Below are 10928 nucleotides of genomic sequence, written 5' to 3' on the forward strand. Positions count from 1 at the left end.
TTTGAGTCCTTCAGGGGGGCTCAAGGGTCAAACGGGGGGGTTCGACCCCCCCGAACCCCCCAGTATTTTGCACTCTGGGTTAAGGTTAGGGTTTGGGTCGACCTCTTGTCTCTGCCCATCGGGGTGTTGAGCTATGCAGGCCTCTCCTACTCAGTGGTGGACAGTAACGGAGTTAATTTACTTGAGTACTGTACTTAAGTACATATCCAGAGGATTTGTACTTTACTTGAGTATTAGATTTATTTGGTACGTATTACTCTTACTTGAATACATTTCCAAGACAAATATTTTTACTTTTACTCGCGTACATTTCTAGGAAGGCTGAAAAGTACTCGTTACTTTCAGGTCTGCTCTTTTTTCTTCTTCCCTAAAATCCTATTGGACACAAGCTGTTTTTGTCAAAGGAGGAGACCTATCACAGTGCACGCTCTCCACTGGGATGTACGTAAAGCGGAAATACGTCAAGCCTCTGAATGGCTGAAGGGGTAGACAGTTTGTTATGCTCTATATTGCTATATTGTACTGGTACATGTCCTTCCTGTAAAGTTAAGTGACTTCAACATTGAGTTATTGAAAGCAGAGATGTAGTTTCTTGTAAAACAGTGGTCTTTGAGGGGGATCCAGACTTACTTGGATGGTGCAGGTTCACTTGGTTTTAGTTCATGATTGTTAATAAACTCTGCATCATCTGCTGTCTCTTATGATGCCATTCATTTGATTTGTTTTTGGTGTTTCTGCAGGTTTTATATAACATTGTGGTTCTAAAAGCAGCACATCAGTGCAGCTGGTTTCAAAGAGTTAATTCTCAGAAACAAGAGTTAAAAGATCCTTAAATTAATTTAGAAAAAATATAGTAATTTACTGATGTGGAAAATAAGAAATGTACTCTTACTCTTACTCTTACTTTTACTTAAAGTAAATTTAAAAGTACCTTTAAAAGCAAGTACTTTTCTACTCTTACTCGAGTAATATTTTGACTGAGCTACTTTTACTTGTAACAGAGTAAATTTTGACCAGTAGTATTTGTACTCTTACTCAAGTACTGGGGTCGAGTACTCTGTCCACCTCTGCTCCTACTGTTCTGGTTACAAATGTTCCTTCCACTGCGTTCTTGTAGTCGATTGTAGCTCTGACACTTGATTTTGATTTTAATCTTGTCACATGAAATAATCTGAGGTTTAAAGGTTGGTTCTATTAGTTGTAAACTGCATGTTCATTGTCAGGAACTCAGTTTTCTCTGTCATCTTTGTGCAGGTTTGAGCTGTGCGTACTTCAGGAGGAAGAGGAGCAGGATGAAGGATCCTTCACGTTTCACCCCGGACAACCGAGAGACGCTGGAGAATCCACAGGTAAACAAGTTACTCTTATCACAGCAGAAACCACGTCATTATATCACTTCAGGCTGTGGTATATGCTCATTATATCACTTCAGGCTGTGGTATACGCTCATTATATCACTCCTAGTTCCAGACCCTAGATATTGGTAGAGGAACTGCTGGATTTAGCAGATACTAATAATGTCTGTCTGTTTCAGTACGAGGAGTTCCACCCGGCTCCACCCAGAACTCCACCGGACTGTATTTAACACAAAGTTCAGCATCCCTGCTGACTAAGAAAGAAGAAGAATCTACAACCAGCTGTTAGCAGTAGCTAACGGACAATAACAACACGATGTGCTAATATCTGTTTACCTCACACACATCCCACTTGCTTTTGTTTCTTTCTCCTACTGCACTACTTTTATTTTCATTGTGTATGTACTGAAACACCGTATGTACTGTGGGGGCGAGGGGTCCCCCGAAGGGGGGGGGTCCCCGCACAGTACATTCAAGTGATCGCCGTCTGACGCTCGAAACCCGGAGACTGTTGGGGGGGCTGATAAGAGGGAGGAGCAGAGGAAGGCGTTGAGTTGAGGGAGGTGGTTATCAGTAAGTGTCTGTGTAGCAATGAGTCCGTCCGTGAACCTTCGCTCAGAGCTGCTCTCAGCCAAATGTCCTTGATGTTATCAGACGGCTCGGTCAGTTCTGAAACAGGTCCACAGATGTTTCTGAGAGGGGAGGGTTAGTGGGGGCAGAGTCACCTTGTTTACATTCCACCAGGGAGATTGTGACTAGAGCGATCGGCCAAACCGCCCTGTCAAGGCCAGATTATAGGATCAACAATTGTATTGAAAATAGGCAGCCCAGTAATTTTCCGTCCGCCTTCAGTCTCTGGTTCATCAATGGCGACTCCAATCAGATTAATTTGTGATCAATTCCCGCCAAGCCGAGCTTCCAACTTCCCTAGGGTCTTATCAATCTTGCCAATGAGCTCAAAGACGCCGCCAGCCTGAGATTCTGTTCAAGAATCACATCCAGCTTACGGCTTTGCTCCCCCAGCGTTAAAGTCTGAGTGTTGGTCCAGAGCTTGACCCTTCAGCCACGTCCAGCAGCTCTGAAAGAGCCGGAACAGCTGTCGACGACTTACACGTTTGTCGTAGACCAGGATTCCCCCCACTCCAATTAGCAGAAATCCTGTTATCATAAATCCAATTATGAAGCATCTTCAACGTCCTCGACAGTCAGAATATTGAGACACAAAGGCTTCCAGTATTTGTAGAAATCCATTGTGTATCCAGAAAAAAACATCCCATCGGGGCAGGAGGGCTCCCTTACCCCCTGACTTCTGGTCGCAAAAATTTGGTCAATTGTGCTGAGAGACTAGTTAATCAATTCCATGATTGTAGAGTTTCGGAGGAGTGAAAAGGAGAGACTCTGAAGACGAGACAAACAAAGCAGTAGCAGGGCAGATAGATAAGGGAGAGGAGCAGAAAAAGCGTCCGCCTTCGTCGAGAGCCGGAAGAAGAAGTCTGTGTGTGTGTATATGTATATATATCTATGTATATATATGTATATATATATATATATATATATATATATATATATATATATATATATATATATGTATATATGTATATATATATATATATATATATATATATATATATATATATATATATATATAGTTTTTTGTATAGAAATTAAATTAATTTTGATCATAATGAAATATAGTTTGGGGTGTAGGATTTAATAAGTTTTTACTTCTTCCTGCTCCTTTTCCAGCATATTAATTATGTTTTTATTTATTTTTTTGTTTTCTTATTTACATTTATTTATTTTTGATTATTATTGTTTTGTTTTGTATTCACTACTGTTTCATGTTCGAAATAAAAATTTCAATTCAATTAAAATTCAATTCAATTGTGTTTTCTGCTGCTGCACAGAGCGAATTTCCCCCTGGGGGATGAAATAAAGCACAATCTAATCTAATCTAAGAAAAGTGAAGGGTATTTTTCTGCTGCTGTTTACGTAGGTGTTTCTTCACCTCCGTCTGTTTACGTAGGTGTTTCTTCACCTCCGTCTGAACTGAGCTGCTAAAACCTCAACTTCCTGTCCATCTGCAGCTCTGAGCTTTTACTCTGACAGCAACACTTATGCTGTTTTACAGACGCTTGTGTAGCTTAAAATAACGGATAAATATTGACCAAATGCATCGTGATCTTGCCTGGACGTGTGGAGCTAGAACAGTCTCATAATTCACAAATGCACAGACCGATCCACAAATGCAGAGACAGATCCACAAATGCACAGACGGATCCACAAATGCACAGACGGATCCACAAATGCACAGACCGATCCACAAATGCACAGACGGATCCACAAATGCACAGACCGATCCACAAATGCACAGACGGATTCACAAATGCACAGACCGATCCACAAATGCACAGACCGATCCACAAATGCACAGACGATCCACAAATGCACACGCCGATCCACAAATGCACACGCCGATCCACAAATGCACAGGACAAAATTCACATATGCACAGACCGATCCACAAATGCACATGCCGATCCACAAATGCACAGACCGATCCGCAAATGCACAGACCGATCCGCAAATGCACACACCGATCCACAAATGCACAGACCGATCCGCAAATGCACACACCGATCCACAAATGCACACACCGATCCACAAATGCACACACCGATCCGCAAATGCACACACCGATCCACAAATGCACACACCGATCCACAAATGCACACGCCGATCCACAAATGCACACGCCGATCCACAAATGTACAGACCGATCTACAAATGCACAGACTGATTCACAAATGTACAGACCGATTCACAAATGCACACGCCGATCTACAAATGCACACCCCAATCCACAAATGTACAGACCGATCTACAAATGCACAGACTGATTCACAAATGTACAGACCGATTCACAAATGCACACGCCGATCTACAAATGCACACCCCAATCCACAAATGTACAGACCGATCCACAAATGCACAGACTGATTCACAAATGCACAGACCGATCCACATGGACCGCAGGCAGGTGGAAGCAGCAGCGGGATTATAGCAGCATATCTACCACCAAGCTATATTTGAGACTAACTATTATAGTCTTGTTCTATAGCTGCAACTATGACTACTGACTCTAACACACTAGAGTTTACACTACCTAGAGATTTACCAACACCAGCTAGAGGTTTATTAAACACTAACTATAGGCTTTACTAAACAGAAAGGTTTTAAGTTTAGTTTTAAAGGTGGAGGTGGTGTCAGCCTCCTTAACCCAGATTGGAAGTTGGTTCCATAGTAGTGGCGCCTGATAGCAGAACGCCCGCCCTCCAAATCTACATTTAGATACTCTAGGAACTACGAGTAAACCTGCACTCTGAGAGCGGAGAGCTCTGACAGGAACATAAGGCTCTATCAGGTCTAATAATAATGCGGAGCTAAGCCATTTTGGGCTTTATACGCAAGTAATAGAATTTTAAATTGGATTCTGAATTTTACAGGTAGCCAATGGAGCGACGCTAACACTGGAGAGACGTGGTCTCTCCTGCTAATTCCTGTCAGCACTCGTGCTGCTGCATTCTGGATCAGCTGGAGCCTATTCAGCAAATTACTTGGACATCCTGCTAATAACACATTACAGTAATCTAGTCTAGTTCAGGGTCGGCAACCCAAAAACCTCAACAAACTGGCAGCTGCTGGAGGGAGATGGACAGAGCTGGAAGTTTCTGCAGACTTTCTGCACACAGATTTTATCATTTTATATTCACTTTACTTTCACTACTGGACTGTAACAGACTGTAGTATCAGAGTTCAGACACCAGGTGGCAGCAGAAATGCATTTTCAAGGCCTACAACTAGACTGAAATGAACAGAAAACTAAAAATTCACTAAAATTAAAACTGAAACAGGTTAAAAGTTAGATGCTAAAAGTTGAACAAAGGTTTTAACTGGAGTTAAACTCTGATGATGATGAAGGAAAAAATGTTTTTCTCTGGTCTGGAGTGTAATGTTGGTGTGAATCCTGCAGGGGGAGCTGTGGTTACACCGTCCTCTCTCTGACACACACACACACACACACACACACACACACACACACACACTCACACACACACACACACACCACTGTGTGTGTGTGTGAGTGTGTGTGTGTGTCAGAGTGCCAATTAGTGTTTGACGAGGTCAGACCCGGAATAATTAACACACACGCTGCTGATGTGTGTGTGTGTGTGTGTTTCTGCAGATACACAAACAGGAGCAGTGTGTGTGTGTGTGTGTGTGTGTGTGTGTGTGTGTGTGTGTGTGTGTGTGTGTGTGTGTGTGTGTGTGTATTTGTGTGTGTGTGATGTCAGCGCTGTCAGGCCTCGTTTCCGTGACGATCGGCGCGCGGCGGCTCCGATTATTCAATTGTCACACTTTTCCCGCTCGTGTGTGTGTGTGTGTGTGTGTGTGTGTGTGTGTGTGTGTGTGTGTGTGTGTGTGTGTGTGTGTGTGTGTGTGCTTCCCCTCAGCGGTCGCCGTGGTTACAGCGGTTTGACTGACAGCTGCAGATCTCAGCAGCAGCTCTGAACCATCGTCTCGTTGTTCCTGGTTCACGACGTTTTTCTCAACATTTTAAACATTTTCTCGACATTTCAACCTTTTTCTCAAAGTTGTACTTCAACATTATTATCAACATTTCAACTACTTTCTCAAAATTTCAACTTTTTTCTTGACATTTCGACTTTTTTCTCGAAATTTCGACTTTTTTCTCGACATTTCGACTTTTTTCTCAAAATCTCGACTTTTTTTCTCAAAATTTCGACTTTTTTCTCGACATTTTTTTTTTCTCAAAATCTTGACTTTTTTCTCGACATTTCGACTTTTTTCTCAACATTTTTTTTTTCTCAAAATCTTGACTTTTTTCTCGACATTTCGACTTTTTTCTCAACATTTTTTTTTTTTCTCAAAATTTCGACTTTTTTCTCAAAATCTTGACTTTTTTTCTTGAAATTTTGACTTTTTTCTCAACATTTTGACTTTTTTCTTCTGTGGTTCCGGTTGGAGCGTCTCCATCGCTTTGGGAGTAAAAAAGGTGCTGTCTTTCGGGTTTAGGGTTAGATCATCATTATCGAATGATACTGATTCTGATCCAATACCGATGAGTTAATGAATTAATTTAAACATAATAAAACAGCTGTTCTAAATATATTAACGCACCACCAATCAGAATCCAGACAGAATACAATCAAACAAATAAATCAAATTAAACACTGAACGAACATCTACGTCCACGTCGTTCCTTCGGTCATGGAACCATTTCATTTCCTGAAAACCAATCCAGACACAGGGGCGAAAATCCCATTTCATAGTTGTTTGGGACAATAAACAGTAAAATTTTAGAGAATAAATCCAGAGGGGGACAAGGAATAAAAGTTTTAGCCTTCCTTTAATACAGCATTTTGACATTTCCATCTCTATCTCAAACAGGCAGAAGAGCTTTCTTAGAGCAATAAAACAATGGTATTAGGTGGAAGGTGCAATAATACAGCACATCTGACATTATACACTGATACAAAAACCCACAATCTTAACAAGAATATCTGTCTTATTTCTAGTTCAAATTTTTAGTAAAAAAAATCTCATTACACTTAAAACAAGACTCATCACTGGAAAAAAAACAACAATTTTCACCTGTTTCAAGTAGATTTTCACTTAAAATAAGTAGAAAAATCTGCCAGTGGAACATGATTGTTTTGCTTATAAGATAAATCTTGTCCCACTGGAAGATTTTTCTACTTATTTCAAGTGAAAATTTACTTGAAACAGGTGAAAATTGTCAAATAACAAGTTATTTTTCTGGAGATGACTCTTGTTTTTAGTGTAATGAGATTTTACTGTTTATTATTATTTTGGATTTCGGTTTCGGCCACAAATTTTCATTTTGGTGCATCACTACTAAATACTACTGCATTGTTCCAAATTTATTAATTCTGTCTCAAATTATTCTAGGGGGTGACAGCTTTACTAATGGGGGGGACTTGTCCCCCATGTCCCCCCCGGGATTTTCGCCCCTGCAGACATCTGATCAATATCAGGACCGATACTTGATCCTGGTATCGGATCGGCACATCCAGACCCACATTACTCTGATTAATCCTGGAACCTCCAGTTGTCCCGATCTCTTGAGGGAGCTTTAGTTCAACTAAAGTCAAACCGACTGGTGGAGAGTTTGAAGTCTCTGGTTCCTTAGTCAGGTGTGGATGGAACTACCTGGGTTGGAGGTTCAAGGCTGCCTAGAAAGTGTTTGATGGGACTCAGAGTTCGAAAGGAGTCTGAAAAGAGTCCCAAAGGAGTCCCAAAGGAGTCCCAAAGGAGTCCCAAAGGAGTCCCAAGGGAGTCCCAAAGGAGTCTGAAAGGAGTCCCAAAAGGAGTCCCAAAAGGAGTCCCAAAGGAGTCCCAAAGGAGTCTGAAAGGAGTCCCAAAGGAGTCCCAAAGGAGTCCCAAAGGAGTCCCAAAGGATTCCCAAAGAAGTCCCAAAGGAGTCTCAAAGGAGTCCCATAGAAGTCCCAAAGGAGTTCGAAAGGAGTCCCAAAAGAGCCAAAGGAGTCCCAAAGGAGTCCCAAAAGAGTCCCAAAGGCTTCCCAAAGGAGTCCCAAATGAGTCCCAAAGAAGTCCCAAAGGAGTTTCAAAGGAGTCCCAAAGAAGTCCCAAAGGAGTCCCAAAGGATTCCCAAAGAAGTCCCAAAGGAGTCTCAAAGGAGTCCCAAAGAAGTCCCAAAGGAGTCCCAAAGGAGTCCCAAAGGAGTCCCAAAGAAGTCCCAAAGGAGTTTCAAAGGAGTCCCAAAGAAGTCCCAAAGGAGTCCCAAAGGAGTTCCAAAGGAGTCCCAAAGGAGTCCCAAAGGAGTCTCAACCGAGTCCCGAAGGTGTCCCAAAGGAGTCCCAAAAGAGTCCCAAAGGAGTCCGAAAGGAGTCCGAAAGGAGACCCAAAGGAGTCTCAAAGGAGTCCCAAAGGAGTCCCAAAAGAGTCCCAAAGGAGTCCGAAAGGAGTCCCAAAGAAGTCCCAAAGGAGTTCCAAAGGAGTCCCAAAGGAGTCCCAAAGGAGTCCCAAAAGAGTCCCAAAGGAGTCCCAAAGGAGTCCCAAAGGAGTCAGAAAGGAGTCCCAAAGGAGTCAGAAAGGAGTCCCAAAGGAGTCCCAAAGGAGTCTGAAAGGAGTCCCAAAGGAGTCTAAAAGGAGTCTGAAAGGAGTCCCAAAGGAGTCCCAAAGGAGTCCCAAAGGAGTCCCAAAGGAGTCCCAAAGGAGTCCCAAAGGGGTCCCAAAGGAGTCCCAAAGGAGTCCCAAAAGAGTCCCAAAAGAGTCCCAAAAGAGTCCCAAAAGAGTCCCAAAAGAGTCCCAAAGGAGTCTGAAAGGAGTCCCAAAGGAGTCCCAAAAGAGTCCCAAAAGAGTCCCAAAGGAGTCCCAAAGGAGTCTGAAAGGAGTCCCAAAGGAGTCTGAAAGGAGTCCCAAAGGAGTCCCAAAAGAGTCCCAAAAGAGTCCCAAAAGAGTCCCAAAGGAGTCCCAAAGGAGTCTGAAAGGAGTCCCAAAGGATTCCGAAAGGAGTCCCAAAGGGGTCTGAAAGGAGTCCCAAAAGAGTCCCAAAGGAGTCCCAAAGGAGTCCCAAAGGAGTCTGAAAGGAGTCCCAAAGGAGTCCCAAAAGAGTCCCAAAAGAGTCCCAAAGGAGTCCCAAAGGAGTCTGAAAGGAGTCCCAAAGGAGTCCGAAAGGAGTCCCAAAGGGGTCCCAAAGGAGTCCCAAAGGAGTCCCAAAGAAGTCCCAAAGGAGTCCCAAAGGAGTCCCAAAGGAGTCCCAAAGGAGTCTGAAAGGAGTCCCAAAGGAGTCTGAAAGGAGTCCCAAAGGAATCCCAAAGGAATCCCAAAGGAATCCCAAAGGAATCCCAAAGGAATCCCAAAGGGGTCCCAAAGGAGTCCGAAAGGAGTCCCAAAGGAGTCCCAAAGGAGTCCCAAAGGAGTCCCAAAGGAATCCCAAAGGAATCCCAAAGGAGTCCCAAAGGAGTCCCAAAGGGGTCCCAAAGGAGTCTGAAAGGAGTCCCAAAGGAGTCCCAAAGGAGTCCCAAAGGAGTCTGAAAGGAGTCCCAAAGGAGTCCCAAAGGAGTCCCAAAGGAGTCTCAAAGGAGTCCCAAAGAAGTCCCAAAGGAGTCCCAAAGGAGTCCCAAAGGAGTCCCAAAGGAGTCTTTCGGAGTCCCTAAGAAGTCCCAAAGGAGTTCCAAAGGAGTCTGAAAGGAGTCCCAAAGGAGTCCCAAAAGAGTCCCAAAGGAGTCCCAAAGGAGTCTGAAAGGAGTCCCAAAGGAGTCTGAAAGGAGTCCCAAAGGAGTCCCAAAGGAGTCTGAAAGGAGTCCCAAAGGAGTCTGAAAGGAGTCAGAAAGGAGTCTGAAAGGAGTCTGAAAGGAGTCCCAAAGGAGTCCCAAAGGAGTCCGAAAGGAGTCTGAAAGGAGTCTGAAAGGAGTCCCAAAGGAGTCCCAAAGGAGTCCCAAAGGAGTCCCAAAGGAGTCTGAAAGGAGTCCCAAAGGAGTCCCAAAGGAGTCCCAAAGGAGTCCCAAAGGAGTCCCAAAAGAGTCCCAAAGGAGTCCCAAAGGAGTCCCAAAAGAGTCCCAAAGAAGTCCCAAAGGAGTCCCAAAGGAGTCTCAAAAGAGTCCCAAAGAAGTCCCAAAGGAGTCCGAAAGGAGTCCCAAAGGAGTCCCAAAGGAGTCTCAAAAGAGTCCCAAAGAAGTCCCAAAGGAGTCCGAAAGGAGTCCGAAAGGAGTCCCAAAGGAGTCCCAAAGGAGTCCCAAAGGAGTCTCAAAGGAGACCCAAAGGAGTCCCAAAGAAGTCCCAAAGGAGTCCGAAAGGAGTCCCAAAGGAGTCCCAAAGGAGTCTCAAAGGAGTCCCAAAGGAGTCCCAAAGGAGTCTAAAAGGAGTCCCAAAAGAGTCCCAAAGGAGTCCCAAAGGAGTCCCAAAGGAGTCTGAAAGGAGTCCCAAAGGAGTCCCAAAGGAGTCTGAAAGGAGTCTGAAAGGAGTCCCAAAGGAGTCTGAAAGGAGTCCCAAAGGAGTCCCAAAGGAGTCTGAAAGGAGTCTGAAAGGAGTCCCAAAGGAGTCTGAAAGGAGTCCCAAAGGAGTCCCAAAGGAGTCTGAAAGGAGTCCCAAAGGAGTCCCAAAGGAGTCTGAAAGGAGTCTGAAAGGAGTCCCAAAGGAGTCTGAAAGGAGTCCCAAAGGAGTCCCAAAGGGACATTGAGTCCCACAGTGTCTCAGAGTCCACAAAGACTCACAGTTCAAGGGGAGCCACAGAGTCTGCAGAGTCCACAGAACCATCAAGTTCCATACAATCTCTGAGTCCTACAGAGCTTCCAACTCCCTAAGAACCTTATAGTCCCAAAGGGTTTCCGAATCCCATAGGGCCTCCAAGTCCAACAGGAACTCAGAGTCCACAAAAGCTCCTAGTCCCACAGGACCACCCAAGTCCACAAAACTACCAAGTCCTAGAGGGGTTCTTTGGAGAACCAGTTCTCTGGAGAACTGGTTTCTTTGGAGAACCAGTTCTTTGGAGAACCAGGTTGGGCT

At 44.0% G+C, this 10928-nt stretch overlaps 1 protein-coding gene across 1 annotated transcript; it reads left to right on the plus strand.

The window, feature by feature from the left end:
- Window positions 1-7647: 7647 nt before the first annotated feature.
- On the plus strand, window positions 7648-10602 carry LOC133425138 (nestin-like). The gene is made up of 3 exons (XM_061715819.1): window positions 7648-8946; window positions 9080-9562; window positions 9838-10602. Exons 1-3 carry the CDS (start codon window positions 7648-7650, stop codon window positions 10600-10602), a joined length of 2547 nt encoding a protein of 848 aa, XP_061571803.1.
- Window positions 10603-10928: the final 326 nt, after the last annotated feature.

The sequence above is a fragment of the Cololabis saira genome, chromosome 24 (assembly GCF_033807715.1).
Source record: "Cololabis saira isolate AMF1-May2022 chromosome 24, fColSai1.1, whole genome shotgun sequence".
Lineage (NCBI taxonomy): Eukaryota > Metazoa > Chordata > Actinopteri > Beloniformes > Belonidae > Cololabis > Cololabis saira.